The sequence below is a fragment of the Plodia interpunctella genome, chromosome 11, assembly GCF_027563975.2.
Source record: "Plodia interpunctella isolate USDA-ARS_2022_Savannah chromosome 11, ilPloInte3.2, whole genome shotgun sequence".
NCBI classification, from domain to species: domain Eukaryota; kingdom Metazoa; phylum Arthropoda; class Insecta; order Lepidoptera; family Pyralidae; genus Plodia; species Plodia interpunctella.
The window spans coordinates 2292710-2312433 of record NC_071304.1 but is presented as its reverse complement, the minus strand read 5'-3'; the positions used below and the strand labels follow the sequence as shown (position 1 = coordinate 2312433).

The following is a 19724-nucleotide window of genomic DNA, read 5'->3' as shown; positions in this document are numbered from 1 at the left end:
GGCGATTTTTATGAGTTTTATTTCTTTATGTGTGTCTGTATATATGTATAACAGGTTAGTATACAGACAGATACGTATAAGTGGGCGGGGTGACGCAGCTGTTGAATAAAGAAAGGATAAATTATTTTTATTATTTTTTGAGCATATATCTGTAGATGTATGTGTATATAATATATAGATATATACATATATTTATATAATCAATTACTATACTGTTTTTTTGCTCTTGATCGTGGAAATCGTATATTACATAGACGTATAATATAATACTTGGCCTTGTCCTTGCCTTGCCCTTGTTACAGATACAGTATCACGTCTTTGTCCCTTACGAGGTACAGAGAGTCATGAATTCTCTCGAAGGCCACGTTTTTATTATTTATTTAAGGTTTACACATGATATTTTGCACAAAGATAAATAACGCACGAGGAAGATAAAATATCATCTAAACTACTGGACGATACTTTATCGACAGACAACTATCGATAAAGTTCGATAGACTATCGATAATTTGAGAAAAAGTAGTATAGTTTTGCATACGATCGATAGTATCGATAGCCGGTGCGACACTATTGATAAAACAATACTATCGATAGTATCGAACAATGATGACGATTAGACTATAACCATAACCATACTATAAACCAAGACACCTTCTCAATTCGTCCCCGAATGAATCCGGAACACGTCCTCATTCCGTCCCTGAGCATTCAGAGCAAGGCCGTTGTTTCGCCAACATTGCATTCGGGAGGAATCGAGAGCCATCGAGTGCCGTTGAGACTTCATTATACAGCCTTTGAAGTACCTCTCGAGTTGCCATGGAGAATTCTGTATTTTTTTTTAATTCCCGCGCTGCTGCTACTTCCAACATCAGATATTAAAAAACGGAACTTTCAATATCGACTACTAGCCGTGGCCAGCGGCTTCGCTCGCACGAATTTCAGTTTTTGTGTATAATTATTACAAAGTTCACTTTTATCTGCTACAGATATTTTTATTGTAAATTGTAAAAAGTTCAGATCTCTATTATTGTAAAGTAGCTACTAATAAATTTATATTTTATAAATTTATTTTTTTTAAGTAACCAACAAAATATAATACCATTTAATAATTAATTTTCCGCTTTACCAACATAGGTACATGTATTTATTAACCCTTCGCAATTTCCCGGATAAAATCTATCTAAGATATTGACCCGGTAAGATTATACTCACCAAATTTCAAATAAATCACCTAAATATTATATTAATTGACTTTCCTATGAGATGAAAACCTAAAATTTACTTCCACATTTATAATTTTAGTTAAACCTATACTATACCCAAAACAAACCAACAAAATACTAATTCTTCTACATATCATATGATTTTGCTGTTCACAGCAAAAACAATTTCGACTATAAAACCGGATGAACCTGACTCATCAACGGCCGGCTACGGGCAAAGTTGTAATTATCCGCATCTACACAGGAATTTAATTAAAACGAGAGGATATCCCGTTTACATAACCACCATTGCTATTGTACAATAGACGAAAATCAACATTCATTATCTTCTTTCACAGATTATATACTGTTTTCTTTAATAAACAATATAGAAAATAGAACGGAGATTATATATTGTTCTTGGTAAAAAGTATAAGTTCAACGAAGGGTATTGATAATGGAGGTTCTTCGATGAGGAAGATCCTCATCTTCCTTTCATTGTGAAAAGTCTTATAGTATTGTTGCAAATATATTATTTATATGTTTGATCGAAGAAACCACTTTATCCTTGGTAGCAGATAGACAATAATAAATTTATAATAGGCGGTCGAACCAAGTGTAATGTGATAAGGGATGGTGATGTAGATGAAGAAGAATAGGCGTAGGGTTTAAAACCACAGCTGAATTTTCAAAATTTACTCATTGTTACATTTTTTTTATGACAAAATTTTACAATATGTTAACGAATTATTTAAAGACATGGTTTTGTTTTCTACTTATCACAACGAATTACATAATAATGGTCTGACTACTAGGGATGCCGATGATTGTGCCACGAAAAATTAGGAAAGCGGACCCTGAGTTCCGACGCTCAATGGCTGAGGAAAAAAACCTATGTTTGTGACAATCACGCAAAATCTCCAGAACAGATTTCAATGGATTTTGTTACACGGTAGCACCTAAAACTGCTTGCAGGGTATTCATTATATACTACTAAAATAGCGAAGCCCCGGGACGCAGGTAGCTCCTACAATAATTTCGTCATATATTATTGTCATCTCCCTGGATATAACTCAGTTAAAGCTCAAATTATAAGCTTCCGTTGTAGAAATACGAGCTTAATTCCCAACTGAGCTGGCGACGACTCAGTTCGTTAAATGAGTTTGGAGTTTGCGGAGTGACAGCCCACCTGATAACTTTAACTCCTAAAGGATTGACATATACTCTGTGTATCTGTAGTATGTTTTACACTTTTTCACATGATTTATTTCAACACTAGCCGCGCCCCGGGGCATCGCTTCCGTGGGAGTTTCGGGATAAAAAGTATCATATATGTTATTCCAGGTTATATTTTACCCGTGTACACACGGTCCAGTATATGTTGCGTGAAAGAGTAACATACATATAGAATTTTAATGTGATTTTTTCAGAATATTAGTCTCAGTTACACTTGAATCAATGATCAATGTCTATTAAATGAAGCTAATAAGTTATATCTCAATTTCATAAAACAAAACCTTTTAATTATTTGAACATTTGTGTTTTACACACAATACAATTTATTTATTGATATGCCTGGTGCCGTACCAATATGTGTATACACCCGACGAAACGTACAAATGTGAAACATTTTGTCGACGAATTTTCATGCCGGCTGCATACTATCGCCGAACTCAGACGGATGCCGATGCGAATGAATGTACATTGTGTAGTTTGTATGAAACCTTTTATTTACCGCAATGAAAAACCAACAATGTATGCTGAATCAGCCAAAGTTTTCATTTTTTTCATTCAATTTAACATTATTTAAGAGACAAATGAAGACAAAAAATAACGTTCCGTCGTCGTGTTTAAAATGTAATTAGGAATTGCAAGTATAAACAAAACGAGAATTTTCCGTTCTAGTCTGCAGACAACGTAAAAGCAATGAAAACTGTACGTTGGAAACTAAATTCAGAACGCCAGATGGAAAAGAAATAAAAATAATTTCTGCGTCCAAACGATATGCATGAGTGGTGAAAAAATCATTACGGTATGACGGTATGTACATACGAGCATTTAGTCTTTAATTTTAGTTTCATATTAAAGCTTCAACCACGAAGTTACTAGTCCATCTGTCAAGACCCTTTTTCTCACGAATGCGTAGATATTAAATTAAACGGAGAATGTGTATGAAGAGTAGTAAAAGTCTTGTTACACGTTATTTATAAATCTAAAGGTTTTTTTAAGCCCAGTAAGGTACGGCTCCCATAATTAAATAAATGTAAATATATAACATATCACACAGTTTGAGCCCTAAAGTAAGTTCGATACTTGTGTTATTTATCGGATACTAACTTAACGATACTATATTTTTATAACATATTACATATATTCATTCACAATACCCAGGTCAATCTGAAAAATATCATTTTCCATCTTGACCGGACCGGAATTCGCAAGAGGCTACAGAATTCGTCACAATTATAATAAATCTAGCTATGTGGAAGCACAATATAACATCCAGTTATACAGTTATCTTCTCACAGTAATTATATCTCACACAATCGCTGAGATTATATCATTCCATCCTACACGGGACTCCTCTCAATCTGTTTAATTTTGTGAAATAAGTTCCTTCCCTTTGCGCTCATTTATTTAGCTCGGGCAATGAGTTAAAAATCTTGCAGGGCGTGTAGTTCCGCCCTAGGATCCCCTAGGATCGCCATAAGATACCCTTGTATCCCCTCTTCGAAGTCGTACGAGACGTAAGAAACCTTGGCAACTGATAGGTAAAGTCTGACGGGATATTTTTATATAATTTGTCGGTCTGTCTATTTTGTTTTTACATAGTAACCAATTGTATCAATCTGTCTGTTTATTCAGGTTACAACACTATGTAAAGCCTTTTATAATAAAGTATAAGAAATGCAGTGGTAAGTAAAAATGCAGTGTGGCTTTCCTTAGAAAAAATATTATTTTGTCTAAGGAAAGCCACAGGCTAAAAATCTAGTTTAAGCGCCTAGCAAAAATATTAATACAAAATCTCTCTCTCCTCTGAGCGTTTTCCTGGTTTCTTCACAGCCGTTGAGCGTCGGAGCCCAGGGTCCGCTAAGGAAAAACGTTCTAAAAATATTAATATAAACAACCATAATACTACGCATGAAGCCATATAATTTGCTCTAATGGGAGCACAACTAAAGGCTTGGTAGTTGGGAGGCTGGGACACGGGACAGGCGGATGGCACTATAATTTGGCGAGTTATCAAGTTGTCCTGCCAACTTTAATTAAACTACCATTAGTCCCGGGATTGCGTGTGTGAGTGTGTACCGGAATAAAGGAATATTCTATTTATTTATATTTGTTTACGAAGTTTGTTTGTGCCGAATTAATTTCTAGTTTAGTTGGTTTGAGTTTCTCGAATTTTGGCGTATGATTTAAGACTGTGATTTTGAGTTCGGTTTATTGGATTTTGCATTATGCCATTAATGTAATAATATATTTAAAAAAAACACATATTTCTTTCGAAAGGTAATTAAAAAAATTTATGTCGAATATTTTATGTGTGAGTGAGCTCTTTATGTGTACAGAAACATAATAGCGGCAAAAAATAACAAAATCAAAATCTTCATGGAAATCCCACGAGAGAGGGAGAAAGAGAGATGTTTAGAAAATGCACTGTCTAAAAATTGACAAACACATAAAGTTGACCCCGATGTGGGGAACCTTCATTCACCAACCAGTAATTGTCACCTGCGGCGTATCGACCATAACACATTGGTACGAGTATAATACCCTCAGGTCTGAATATTTATGTATAAATATCACGAAATATCTCATAATATCCTCGCATCTAATTTTTTCTGGTTATTTGGCATTGTTGTCCCGGGTCCGCTAAAGATAATTCAAAAAATGTATGTACTTATACCAGTGACTTATTCAATGTACCTACTTACCAGATTCTTCTTTCTTTTCGAGTGTGTTACTGCTAACACTGGTGTCAGATTTTATTCAAGTCGCTTAAAAGCATTTGACATCACTTTTACCGACATCTAGTTGCAAATATTCGCAAACAAACTAAGTGAACTTCAATTATCAACCTGTGTGCAGGTGTCCTCAACATTTTCCTTCACCGGAAGCAAGTGGAACCTTAGCTAATTTACCCGCAGCTTTGACGCCATAGGAATTTTGAGAGTGTGCCTTCTTTTTAATTGTGTCTATCATGAAATAACCATGAAATATTTTTTCCAAGGACTGACTGCCCAGAAATTTTTTGCTTGTTCACAAATATAAATGATAGACTTTGAATATTTAACAACCCTTGTCAACTGCTATTGTCAACGCAAAGCGAATTAACGAACTCAAAGTATTTTAATCAAAGTTAGTTTGAAAGTTGCGCCTGTCAGTGACGCTGTTTGGATGCTACGGTTATAAAATAACAAACAGATTCCAATTCTTTATTCCAAGTCGATGATTTTAAAACAGACTGGCCATTGGCCAGCCTGTAAAAAAAATAAACAAAGGATTAACAGGATACCGGACTGGCCAGATAGAATCATTGTGAAGATAATTATTTTAAAGGTGCTAAATCACAGATATAAGAACATTACATTGAAGTTTTCTTATTATCTGTGTTCTTAGCTCAATATTAGAGTTTAACTATTATTACAACAACGCTCCTCCGCTTGCATTTCTATTGACGTACTAAACCAAGATGCTTACTTATATTTGGTCTTTTTGGTAGTATCTTTTAAAGATTATTATTTATTTAATTTTTAATATTTACATAGTTAATTTATGAAATACTTTAACATCAGTGCCCATACCGGGTTGCCGGTGTCCATGGGCTGCGTTGTTTGCTTACGACCAGACTCATGCTTATTTACCCAATAGACTATAAAAAAATACCGATCATGCCATATAAAAACCAAGTTAATTATTCATGTCTTGTTTTAAAATTAAAGCGTAAATATACAGCAAATCAATATACTTGATTTTGATCTTCATCACTCATGGATCGTGATGACAGTTGTTGAGAATATTTACTTTAATCTTAAACTTACTTTAATTAAGTAATTTATTAACGCATTATTTAATTAAAATTAAAACGTATGTGTAGCCGCGTCGTTAATCTCTCGGAGGATTCGCATAAAGTTATGCTGTCAGGTTACCCAGTAGGGAAGGCTGTGACAGGGCTACCGCCCGGGACACTGAATGCGAAAGGGCGTCTCGGATTTGAGAAAAGAGCAGATATACTTATTTAATACTAGCTTTTCCCCCCGCGGCTCGCGTGAATTTCTCTCGGAACAGACATGATTTTCATACAAACTTTCACCATTATAGTAAACTGGGGGTTTATTTTTGAAAACAAAAGTAGCCTATGTTAGAACAGGGGTCTCAAAATACATGCATGCCAAATATCATCAAAATCGGTCCAGCGGTTAGGCCGTGTAAGGGGAACAGACAGACCGATAGACAGACAGACTTTTTCGCATTTATGATATTAAATTAGTAAAAAAATAATTAAAATTAGTATACATATAAGTATATGTATATATTAGGTAATATGGATATGGATGGTGTGGATTTCGAAACAAATCAAACATAAGATAACAAGGGTCATAAACTTGAATGTCAAACCACGTGTCTACCTGGTTAATGACGTTCGAAATATAAAAAAAAAGATTTCATAATAAAATATTCACGCCAAGCGAATGCACCCGGTAACCGCGTCAAAGGATAATATAATGGGGAGATGAACGATTTCTACAGTTCGCCGCTCGTTCGTGGTCTGAATCCGACAAAGTTTAAGTGCAATTTCTACAATACTTAGCGGGTTTGTGTTGAATCACTTAAGTTTTTACCCGCAGCTTCGCCCGCGTATATTTTCCACGGGATCAGTTATTTTTCCGAGGTGAAAGGTACTCTATGTCCTTTTCCATACTTCTACATGTATGCAAAATTTCAAGAAGATTGTTTGAGTAGATAGAGCTTGAAGAGGTAACAAATAAAATTACTTTCTCAGTTATTATAATATTAGTTAGGATTCCTTAGTGATAAGTGAGATGTTATATTATTCCTTAGTGATACGTGTGATGTTTGATTAAATCTTTACTCGACTTGAGTTTGCCATAACATGAGTTTAAAACGCGAGTCTGGCTGCGATTAAAACTATATTAAATATTTTTTTATAATTAGCTGGAAATGCATCTTCTATTTAAAATGGAAAATTCAAAATAACAAACTATCTCAAGTACTTATTTGTAACTTTAACTATAAAAATTTAAAGTACCCTATTCCTATACATACAATTAGTTAATATTACTACTCCTTTATCTACTCTGTCAGAGACACCTAAAGACGTTAAAAAAGTTTATTGTAAGTTATTATTTTTCTTTATTCTTTCGCATTTGTCATAAAAAGCATCACAAACTTTAACCCTATCACTCGATCCCGGCAATTTATATGCCGGCGGGTACAGAAAACATAACGTAGTTATTCCACACTAACCCCTATATCCTGGTAATAGATCTCAAATTGCAGTCCATTTTTTGTATCTTTATGTATGCATTTGTTGTTACAAAATCATTTGGGATAAGAAGACAAATAGAAGTGCCATATCCTGTATTTTATGTGCATCTACTTACCTAAATTAAATTTAACGTCTACTTTTCGAATCGGCGTAAACGCGTTGGTCAAACAATTATTTATCTATTGTGTTTCGATTCACCGCGATCGACGGGTTAAAAGAAAATTCATTACTATTGCTTCTATGTGAATTTATCTTGATTTTCGATGTCTTCTGTACATATATATAATTTGAGCGAATTCCCGGTTTCATTCACTGCTGTGGCGAATCGATGCCTGTTGTCCGCCTATCAGATAGTCAATAAAATACATTCTATCCAGTTTTTCGGGGTACCTTTCACACATATGATTTAAAGATCTTTTACCTCATTGAATGTTATGGTCCATTTTACACAATTAGGTGAGTAGGTATTAATGTTTACTAAAAACTATTAAAAATACATATAAATATTTAAAAACAAAATTCACACTTGACCGTTTTAAACGCTAGCCTAGTTGCAAGACAAGGGTAAGTACCTTCCATTGTGTCGTGTAGGACATGTGATGTCTCGCTCCCGTCAAAGCGGGTCGCTTTTATGTAGATACATACAACCTTATCGCGTTTCGGATTCTTTATATTCGTAAGTAGGTCACGAAAATGTAGATACCACAGAATTTAAAAGAATATGGAGGTCTAACGTGAGAAATATACATTATAAATGAAAAATCCGGGTCACTCACGTGTTATTATCATACGAAAAGTTGACTATAGTTTCAGTAAAGCAATCCTTCACATGAGTCACAGGTAAGATGTCAAAGATGAGGTCTTTTGTCCACATATTAAATGGTTGTAAAACCACAGCTTCAGGTTTCAAAGAAACTTTCCCTTAATCGCCTCGCACAAACTCCACGGGAGGATATCGTGGCCTAAAGCACCAAACGCCGATGTGAGGAATCTTACTGCTCCACGATCAAACTTAATTATTTCGTCATCACGATAAAAAACCGAATAATTTGTCTGTCTCGACTCAAAAAGAATAACCAATCTTGTATAAATATGTACTTACGAAAAATTTATATGAACCCTACAATTCTACCATTTGTACCTGTGTTAGATTGCACAATTATGTCCGGACCGTAGTCCGGATAACACGAGGGTTTATTTCAACGTCGCTGAATGTAGCTCATGCTCCGCTGATTACGAATGCCTTGCCTCCAATACGCTCAGGCAAAATGAAAAGGCATTTGTTTAAAAAAAAACGTCGGCTTTTGTTGCCACCATGTACAATTACGCGACTAAAAGTATATATTAGCAGCAGTATAATCTAGAAAACAATCTAGGCGTTATCGTGATTTGGCTCGAAATGAGAAAATAAAATATGAGCTCGATATAAAAATAAGTAGTTCCATCATAAAATTATTGATGTTACTAGTGACAATTGACAATAGTATACTTTTAAAAGTCAGTTACGGATTTTTTAAGAAAAATATCCAGCCGATTAATTATGTAATGAATCACCACTTACCGGTATGAGTAAAGTAATAGCATTTAACATGCCGTTATTAAATAAAAATAAATTTAGTATTAAAAATAATAATTTCTTCCCCAGGAAAGATGGCGCGCTTGGTCTGGCTGGCACTGGCGCTGGTGGTGCGCGCCGCAGCTGACGAGGCGGCCGACCCTGATGGGCTGCTGGAGAAGGCACCAGGTCAGTGATATAATAGTAATGAAGAAACTTAATCTATGCGTTTAAAATGAGATCAAGAGAAATAATATTTGTTGATTTCAAACCAATTTTAGGTAATTTAGAAACAGCATAGGATTTTTTATTTTTTATGAATTAAATATTTTTTAAACATAACCTTAACTAAATTTATCTTATCTTCAATTAATACTTTTATAAATGTGGTCAGTATGCCTCCTATAAACCTCTGCATCCATCCTCTCTTGTACAAGCTGCAGTACTCTGTTAAAGCTCCATCTCATATACGCTGCAACATTCGAGTTTGACTTTTTGCGAATGATAGCCTAGAAATAATGTATGCCAGAATCTGCAAACATGTTTGATGCACTACAAAATGGAGAAAGCCCCAACTATTGACCTAATCACTAGGACAGGGTTTTACGATAATATGTTGTTTTCACAAATTTTATTATTCAAGATCTTTCTTTTCAGATTTTAAATTGAAGATTTTATCTGTAGCATGTATAGTTTTTGATATACAGGTGGGCCCTCAGACCACACTATGAGGACTGAGGGCCCTTCTTAAAACATCGTAACTCGCTTATTTGGCTTTCACAAAATCTAATTCCAATTTTCACAATTCTTATGGAATGTTCACTAAATCCCAAGCATATTCTCATAGAATTTCAAGAAGTGGGCCCTCAGACCACACGCACATTAAAACTATGCATCAAAAATTTCATGATTTACAACAAGTCAAGGCTTTATGTAGGTTTTTACACTTAAAACTTTAACGATGGGTACGATTACAAGTGACTGATGAAAATATAGTGACCGTTTAAAAAATACAATAGGCATTTTAAAATCCATTCAAACCCAGGATACAATGGGTTTTACACAAAATATATCCAGTGAAATCAACCGGTCGGAATCCATTACTGCACATTATATTTCAAGCAACCTCTCAGCACAAATTAACATTTTTACAGATAACTATACTCCTTCAAAACCAATCAAACATTAAAAGCAAAGCAAAGGGACATCATAAATAAAATTAGAAAAGCAATTACGTATTATTACAAATGACAAAAGAAAAAACACTGAAGATAATCAATTAGAGTGATTACATATTTATTTAAGTTATGTATCTCAGAAACTTTTTCATGTTCTTACTAGTATTATATACAACATGTGGCGAATTCTAATAAAAAATAAGAAACAGTGAAACACATTTGCGTTGTAATTATTTTGTGACGTCAGCAATAAACGTTACGACATCATCATTAAAGTAATGGCCGAGTAAATAAACTGAAGCCAAAGATTGCTTTACCTATAAAATGATTAATAACGATGGAGGCTCGTAGCCATCGTAGCACGTAGACAGCTACGAGGCTACGAGATTTCGTAGCGGATACAAAATTTGCTACGAGAGTTTCTATTGCTTAGCTTCCATTGTGCTGTTCATTGAATCTTGTGAAAATTTTCCGCCTTCTTTGTGTGTTGCTAGGTCAATCGACCAATATACCATGGTGTCATTTTCTAAAATGCAATATGGAAAAATGTGAAGAGGAAGAGTTCTCTGTCTTCCTAAAAAGTGTTTTTTTGCTAACACTGTCATTTTACTATATGTATCTTATATTCTGTATATCGACAATTACAATCAAGTAGTAAATACTTACAACCAAAAATCTTTTAACTATTTATTTAGGTTGCTTTATCTTACCATAATCAGATTTTAGAGATTAGGCAGAAAGACAAAATGTAACTTAAGCCTCCCCCAAATTAAAATAACAAACGAGAAAATGGAGAAATTATAGTCCATTAAGGGTGAAGAGTGAGACGCCATTTTGTTTTGTTTGGTAAGTGCTGCCAAGAGAAATTGTCAGTGAGATGATTTTGCAATTAATCCAACGATGAATTCAAATATTTAAATTTCTGTAATATTCTTTACAATATTATCTAAAATTCAATTTTGCTGTGGTCCATAATGAACAATAAAAGGGTACCACTACATCACTATATAGTATAAAACAAAGTCGCCTCCCTCTATCTGTCTGTCCCTACGAGTAATGCCTATATGTATGCATAGATCTTTAAAACTACGCAACGGATTTCGAAGCTGGTTTTTAACCCCCGACGCAAAAAAAAGGGTGTTATAAGTTTAACGTGTCTGTCTGTGAACCGATTTTCGTTTTGTTTCTTTTGTGCGGTAGATAATTTTATCCCGAGTGTTCGTAGCCATGTTTCAGAAAATCGGTTCAGCCGTTCAAACGTTGTAGCGAAATGAATATAGAAAATCGGGGTTTTTTTTTAATTTGTCTAACAAATAACCTTGTTAATAGACTGAGTGATTCAAGAAGAAGGATTGTGTGTAATATATTATGCCTTTACCGCTGCTAGTATTAAATATGGGGTCTATTTAATGAGTGCACAATACGCTGAGCGATGGAAACTGACTTTTTCCACTCGGGACGTGACTAGAAATCTAACAACATAGAGGTCAGCGGAGAATGTAATTGGAAACGATGAAGGATGAAGATTGTAATACGAACAGTGGATTGCGAAGATTAATTGTGGGTGCAATCTCTCTCTCTCTCTAAAAATATTTGTAAGCATTTTATTTGCTTTGTATACTTTTAGAATCCTATTAGATTTCAATAAAAAAAAAGCTATTCATCCTAAAACACAGTTATTTTTATTTGTCTTTTTTATAATTGCTAATGCGGACATTGTTATTAAAAAAAAAAAATTACATTCACTTTTTTTAACAAATTTTCTATCTATATGAAATCGAATCAACAATTTTCACTAGAAAATCTCTGTGCCACGGGAATTTAATTCACAGTGAAAACTAACAAAACAAATAAAAACGCATGAATTTGCGATACGAGAACGGGTCTCGTATAACCAACGTACGGAACCAAGTTTAGTTTCATTTGAGTTGTAAAACCAAATAGGTACGACTAAAACAAAATAGCTAAAACAAAACTCGACTAACAGCAGCTGCTCTGAGATTGTGCAATTTACCAACTGCATTATTTACAGTTTCTTTGTTAACATATTTAGTGCTCTTTTTGGTTTGCATTACGTACGATCTTTGCATATTATCAACAGTCAATCGCTCTCATTTGAGCGTTTTTCCGATTTTTCCTAAGCCTTCCAGTCATCAGGACCGGTATCGACATGAACAGCTAAAGTCTCGTTAGCTAAAGTCTACTAATGTTATAAACGCGAAAGTTCGCGAAGATGTATGTTTGTTACTCTTTCACGCGAAATCTACGGACGGATTGTTATGAAATCCAGTACACACGAGGGTAGAATATAACCTGGAATAACACATAGGGTACTTTTTATTCCGAAATTTAGACGGAAGCGAAGCCCCAGGGCGCAGCTAGTATCTCATATATTGTAACTTTTATTGATATTTTGATTATCAAAATAATGCCTCTTAATATATTTTTTTAAATAAGCCCATTCTTAAACACTGTAATCAAGATAGCCACAATATCAGTAAAAAATTGTATCACGTTCAGCACCTAATGATAAAAATAAACATAATTAAATATTTTAAATTTACAACAGTAATTTCATTCAATCCTAGTTCGCGCCTTGGAGCTCAGCAAAACTGTTTTAATTAAGCTCCTGATTAAAATTCACCGTGAAAGTACTCTTTCATAAAAAACGAAATGCTTCGCCCTACTCCTGCATAATTTACCACAGCAATATTTACATACTATATTTCTGCTTGGTGCGTGAAAATGTGGAAAATATACACAGCATTTTATAAATCTACCAACTACAGTTTACGGAATCCTTATACATTATAAAAATAAGTCCCTCTGTCGCGTGTGTCTTATGAACGCGATGAACTGGAAAACTACCTGTATGATGGATTTTCGTATGGCTTTCACAAATAAATAATGTGATTCCTGAGGTTTAGGCAAATGTTCTGTTGTTTTACCTGAACCAAGCCGGGACATGCCACTACTTGGAAATAATAAAGATATAAGTATGCAGCCCGACTTACGAGACAGGTCTCTAAAGTCCTCAGCTCACTCCAATGCGCGTAAAATCTATACGAGTAGAAAAGACAAAATTTAAGCCAAGTTTTATATTGTAATTGCCGCTACATGGCGGATTATTTAATGCTAGCGGCTTCGTTCGTGCAAAACCAGAATAAAAAGTAGCCTATGTCGATCTTCAAGGTTTCGTCTATTTCTGTGCCAAATTTCAACAAAATCGGCTCAGTAGTGTTTGAGTTTATTCATTACAAACAAAAAACAAAAATACAAATTATTTTGCATCATTGCCATCTTCCAGCGCAACCTTATCTCTATTATGTGTGTGTAAGTATCGTTACAACCAATTTATATATAAATACTTGTATCTTTCCCATCAATTATCAAATCTGACATTTTTTTAATCCTTCGAGGTGTCACAACTGATAAAGTGTATGTAGGTAAGGTAAGTATTATGAATTCATCAGATATTCAAAACAGAACGGTTAATAGAACTGAAATTCAGAATTCTGTTTGAGCATTAACGAAACGAGACACAAGACAGGCCTCGTTTGTTCGAGGCATTCGCGACGAGGCGAGGCGAACAGTTTTTCACCCGTACATTGTCGCTGGTGTGAATAATGATTTTTCATAATTCCTTAATTTGTTCCCGTTAGAATGATACTATTTTTTAAATGGAAGTTAAAAAGTATTATTAATTTTAACTACATATTATTAATTTTTACAAAATCATTCGTGAAACGTTTCACGGCCAAGTTTTACAAAACTACTATTCAATGTATTTATTAGACTTTCAGTTTTATTATTGTCCTTTTAAGACTCATTGGTGCTTTTTTGTAGAAGTAGACACATTTACCTACTATATTACTCGCATATCTAATATTCAAGTTAATTAATTCACAATGGTCCACAAAGCAATACGTATATTCACTACGTATACCAGCGACCGCCTACAAATTCGTCCGCGTTTATTTAGCTATAATATCTCTATGTCAAACATGATAATGGCTCCAGTAGTAATTTCGCTCCACTTGGACTTTCTAATATTAGTATAGATCATAGATAAAAGAAATATAGTATAGATAAACTAAAATCTTGTTCGTTTAATATATTGTAGCAAAAATAAAAACAAATATCCACTTCAATAGCGAGGCTGTTTATAATTTGTTGTCGTGTATAACAGGATTATGAATTTCATATCATCACACCAGACGGGGCGTTTCGGGCTCCAATCGAATCAGACCCTATGTAGGAGGCAGGTATACTTCCTCTTGAGATGTCGCCGTCTTATATCGATTACTCCCGGTGTTAGGACAGGGACAAATTTAATAATAAAAAAATCACTTTGTGCATTATTATTTCACACCTTGATTTCTTACTTATTAAATAGGTATAAGCCGCTGTAATAATAAATTTTTCTTGGACCGTTTTTGTATAATATGTCAAAACTCAAGTTATAACGTACAACTCCCTATATTACAAAGAATTACGCCAAGGAAATGTTGATACTAAAATTTATTCATTTAAGTTCTGTTCATTTTAGATCTTTTAGATTATCTCCTAATCGTTTTCAGCGTAGCTTTTGCTTCAAATCAAGACATCAATTACCTTTGTCAAAAAAGAATAAAAGAAAGAACTCTCTTCCGATCTCAATCAATGGTTATTACCTCGAGAAAGGTTCCCCAATAACCCGAGCTGCAGACATTCACTTTTACGTTTATTTTCAGCAGAAATCCAACTGAAAAAGACACTTCAGTTAGTGCCTAATAAAATGGTCCGTCCGTCAGCATTAGTGAGGACAGGTAGCCCATAGACATATGTACAGATAGATACCGCTTGTGTTCTCGCTAGTTCTACTGAGCAGTAGTAACCCGCAAGAGCTCAATGGGCAGCCACTACTATTTTGTCACAATAGTGTGACATAGAGGATTTTTTCTTCAATGTCACACTATCAGTTATGATGAATAATAAATAATCGTTACATCGTAGGACTAAACGTCATAAATGTAGGTAAGTAGAACAAATAGGAATAGGACAAGAAAACGGAGGAAGTATAATGTACGAAAATGGCTGATTAGGTATGTTAATTAACTTTCACGAAAACCATTTCGAAGTTTCATATTAGTTGCTATCATCAAAGTAGCCTTGTATGCTGGAAAGTAACGTGACGAAACCAGTCTAACCATACAAATTTTGTTGAAAATGTTAAAAAACGTTGCAAATTTAAGTTCAGTACCAGTGTATTATTCTTGCGATAAAAAAAATGTTAATAAAATTATCTGTTTAATGTCAAATTTGCCATTGTTACATGAACCTGAAAACAAACAAATAAAGTACTCTGATAACTTCAAATTTGATCTGTTATACTAATACAAAGACGCGATATCTAGTGAGATATATGTCTATAAAAATCCCCTTTCCAATAGATGTCGGCTTTTCACATTATTTCCTGGGATATTTGACCTAAATAAATATTACGTAGAAAATATCGGCTCGGATAAACATTGCGTTCACAAAGATTTCATAAAACTTTGGAAATTCGTTGTAGGTATGGAGTATATATTTTTTCAAATACATTGCTGATTCATTCATGCAATCATTGCAGTAAATAGAAGCGCTAATACAAACTGCGTAATGTTCGCGCATTCGCGTCGGTATCTGTCTGAGTTCGACAATAGTATGGAGCTGGCCTTACGTTCGGGTGTGCAACGCCACTGGATTTTTTCGTTAAAACAACAGACATTACGTAGCACTATTAGATTTACTAACTTCGTTATTTATTAATATTTGGTTATTCCGAACTCTTGGGAAGGCATTATAAAACAGCTATGTCTATTGTAAAAGTTGATCAAAGGCTTATATAGTGACTGCCTTTTCCGTTGGACTGGGAAGGGTGATAATATCTACATATGAGAATATATCTAAGCAGCCGAGTGAACTGAAATGAATAAAACGCATGTTACAGCTCCCTTTCATGGAAAGTCGTCTAGGAAACTCAAAAAGATAATTTGTGGTACTCTATGCTTCACGGTACCCTATTTACATGATAAAGTTTCATGTTAAAGTGACATTCGTGACCGTTTTTTAATAAAAATAATATAACAGGGCTAAATTTTTTAACCAACCTAAACATTTTTTAAAATCTGGTGTAGTAAAGAAATTTTCTAACATATAAACCTCCAAGAACTTTTGTGTTTAACAGACAATGAACAGTCCATAAAACTATAATAAAACCAAAACTAAATTAAATTATAAATCTAAAACATACGTTAGGCATCGTGCCAAGAACTATATTTATATAGTTACTTGCATTACATATACTCGTACTTAACATACAAATCCTAAAAACATAGCCCTTCTTTTTGGTCAGTCGTGTAAAAAATTATTAAAATTGTACACTAAATTTTAATTTTACTGAATCATAAGCTTCACAAATTAGCAAATCAGTAAAATTAATTAGACCCATAACAAAATCCCTTGTTATCTCCATCTCAAGTGCGGTGTTGTGTTGAAAAGAGACAGTATTATTGGCAATGTTACATTTGAAGCGAACAGCGTGTGTGCTTGTGATAAGGACATTTTATGGTGTTTATATCATAAAATAGCGAATAAACAAAAGTTCGATCATGGAAGTGGTTCTTAGTTTTTCTATATGAGAAAAGTAACAATATTTTCTGCTATATGCTATGAGTTTCTAGAATATTACGTACGAACACGATATGGGAAAAAGAGACAGCATGAGGATGTTAACGTAACGTGCAACGTGTTTGTGTTTCGTGGTAGGCCTTCATCATTTGCATGCTTTGCTGAATGTAAATCGCTTCGAATGAAGAAGCTGTTCACATAATTATGATCGAACTTCACTTAGAAGTTCGTTTGATAGTATTAAGTATATTTTATGTTAAAGTAGGTAGTACAATAAAGTATATTTTATGTTAAAGTAGGTAGTACAATAAAGTATATTTTATGTTAAAGTAGGTAGTACAATAAAGTATATTTTATGTTAAAGTTACATTCGTGACCATTTTTTAATAAAATTATTCATTTTTGTCTTTCCTGAGTAGTAGATATTAAAAAAACAGTTAATTTACGTTGTTAGAACAATATCTATTAACATTTTTATTTTGTGTTCAAACCCCAGTCACAGTCACAGTAGATATTATTTCGTGCTGAGTCAAAGTCATGTTCCGGAATATTTTGATGGACTACCTTTCCATTTTGTTGTTCAACTGTCGAATAGAATTTCGTTTGCCTTGCAGCAGTTCGTAAAGACCTGCTTTGATATGTACCAGTGCCTGTCTATAATAAATAAAGACGAAAAAATCATCACCAACCTAATAGCACACCACTGCTGGAAATAGTCCTCTCCCAAGGTTACAGTTACAGTAAGGTTAAAGTTAGGACCTTAACGTGGATACGTTAAGGTCGAAACCGAAGGCAGGCGCCATCTCATCAACATGAAGAAAAATTATTATATATAATCTCTCCACTTTTAATTTTTTATCACTGAGCAAGCAAATAGGTAACTAGATGAGTTACCTATTTGCTTGCTCAGTGATAAAAAAAAACTATTATATACAATATATTATAGAGAACATTATAAATTATAAATTCTAATGTATAGTTTTCGTCTTTCTGTTGCCAGTGGATTGAACTAAATTTTGAATTGAAATTGGAATTAAATATTGAGAGAACTCTATTTATACTACATTTTAGTACTGCACAGATGTTATTTATCAGACTCACTTCCTATAGTTTTATTAAACAAAACAATAAACTATAAATAAAGTAGATTTATCACACAATCATACTTCTTCTTCATTTTTTAAACAAAACGCAATACCTTATGTAAATAAAGAAAGTAAAGATTACCTAAAACTTCCGAGTTGTTTAACTCATACATATTCCACGAATATCTTTCCGAATGGCCATATATTTTTACGAGAACGACCCGTCGAAGCCCCGAGACATCAGAAAGAAATCCAACATGAGCGCTTCATATTTATGTAACAGGCTAATCCAACCATAGCGACTTTGTACAATCGGTTAAGGTTTTCACTCTATCCTTGAGAAAAGTAATTTTTGCTGGCTGAGCTATGTGTCCCTTAATCGCCTCGTACGACATCAATGGGAGGACATGGACACACATGCACCACGCCACCACCAGTTGGGTATTATATTTCTTTTATCTATGGTTACTACGCACAGTATAAATATGCCTTACCATAAATGCCAAACATTACCATTACGCCGACCCCAGGGTTTGTAGCATCACAGCTTCGGATGAAATTGGGAACAAGTATAGATCCACAGGATGAATGTGTAATGCCGGCTCCACACTGTCGCCTAAGAGTTAGCCAAACTTTGGCAGATTTGATATACATTGCTGGTATTCCATTGCGGTACATAAAAGCACTAATATTAACTACGCAATGTTCACGCATTCGCGTCGGCATATGTCTGAGTTCGACGACAGTGTGGAGCTGGCATAAGATGTAGCGCCTCGAAGTTATTCGGATGACTGGTCAAAGGCAGTTTACAAGAGCCCTGTGTTTCATCTCATCTCCGTACATGAAAGGATATGATCTCTTCTCTGGCAACAGGCTCAACTAAAGTGTACCCTTTACCCTTTTTAGTTACCCTTATAAAGACACAGAAGTAATCAAGTGACCTGATGAAGTATTACTTAACCATAAAAGATGAATTGTTAAAAAGTATGCGGTCTTTTATGATTTAGCAAATATAGTGTCACGAATTTATCTCTGTATCTTATTAATCCATCGATTTATAAAAACATTTATTTTAAATAAACAATATTTTTTTCTTACAGTCTATGGTCTTACAGTCACTGTCTATGGATTTTAATATAAATGAGTTGGACAAGAATCCTACCCATACGATTTTTAGAGTTCCGTAACCAAAGGATAAAAAAGGAATTTTATTAATATGCCTTCGCTGTCTAAGCTCGTTTTCTGGAACCATAAACAGGTAGATACACGAACGTCATTTCAGTACTTATCTCCTAAATTAATTACCATATCACTACCTTGGAGCTTCATCATAAAGTTTGCGTGTAACTTAATTTACCCACAAGTTACGCCTACATTTAAGCAGAGTTTAGGCAAAGACTTGACTTAAAATGATTAAATATGCTTCAGTTCAAATAATTTTCTGTCAATTACCTTATTTAGTTATTTTGATACGACGGTTAGAGATTGATATTTCAATCCCGATAAGATTAAGGTAGAAGATTGTACCAATTTAAACTTTTA

General features: G+C 34.1%; 1 protein-coding gene across 1 annotated transcript in view; it reads left to right on the top strand.

Moving 5' to 3' along the window:
- Positions 1-19724, top strand: part of LOC128673701 (thrombospondin type-1 domain-containing protein 7A-like) — a 77315-nt gene that overhangs the window by 9103 nt on the left and 48488 nt on the right. Inside the window, exon 2 of the mRNA XM_053751730.2 lies at positions 9359-9457. Coding sequence (XP_053607705.1) covers positions 9364-9457 — 94 coding nt within the window. The 5' untranslated portion in view covers positions 9359-9363. The remainder of the gene's footprint in view (positions 1-9358; positions 9458-19724) is intronic.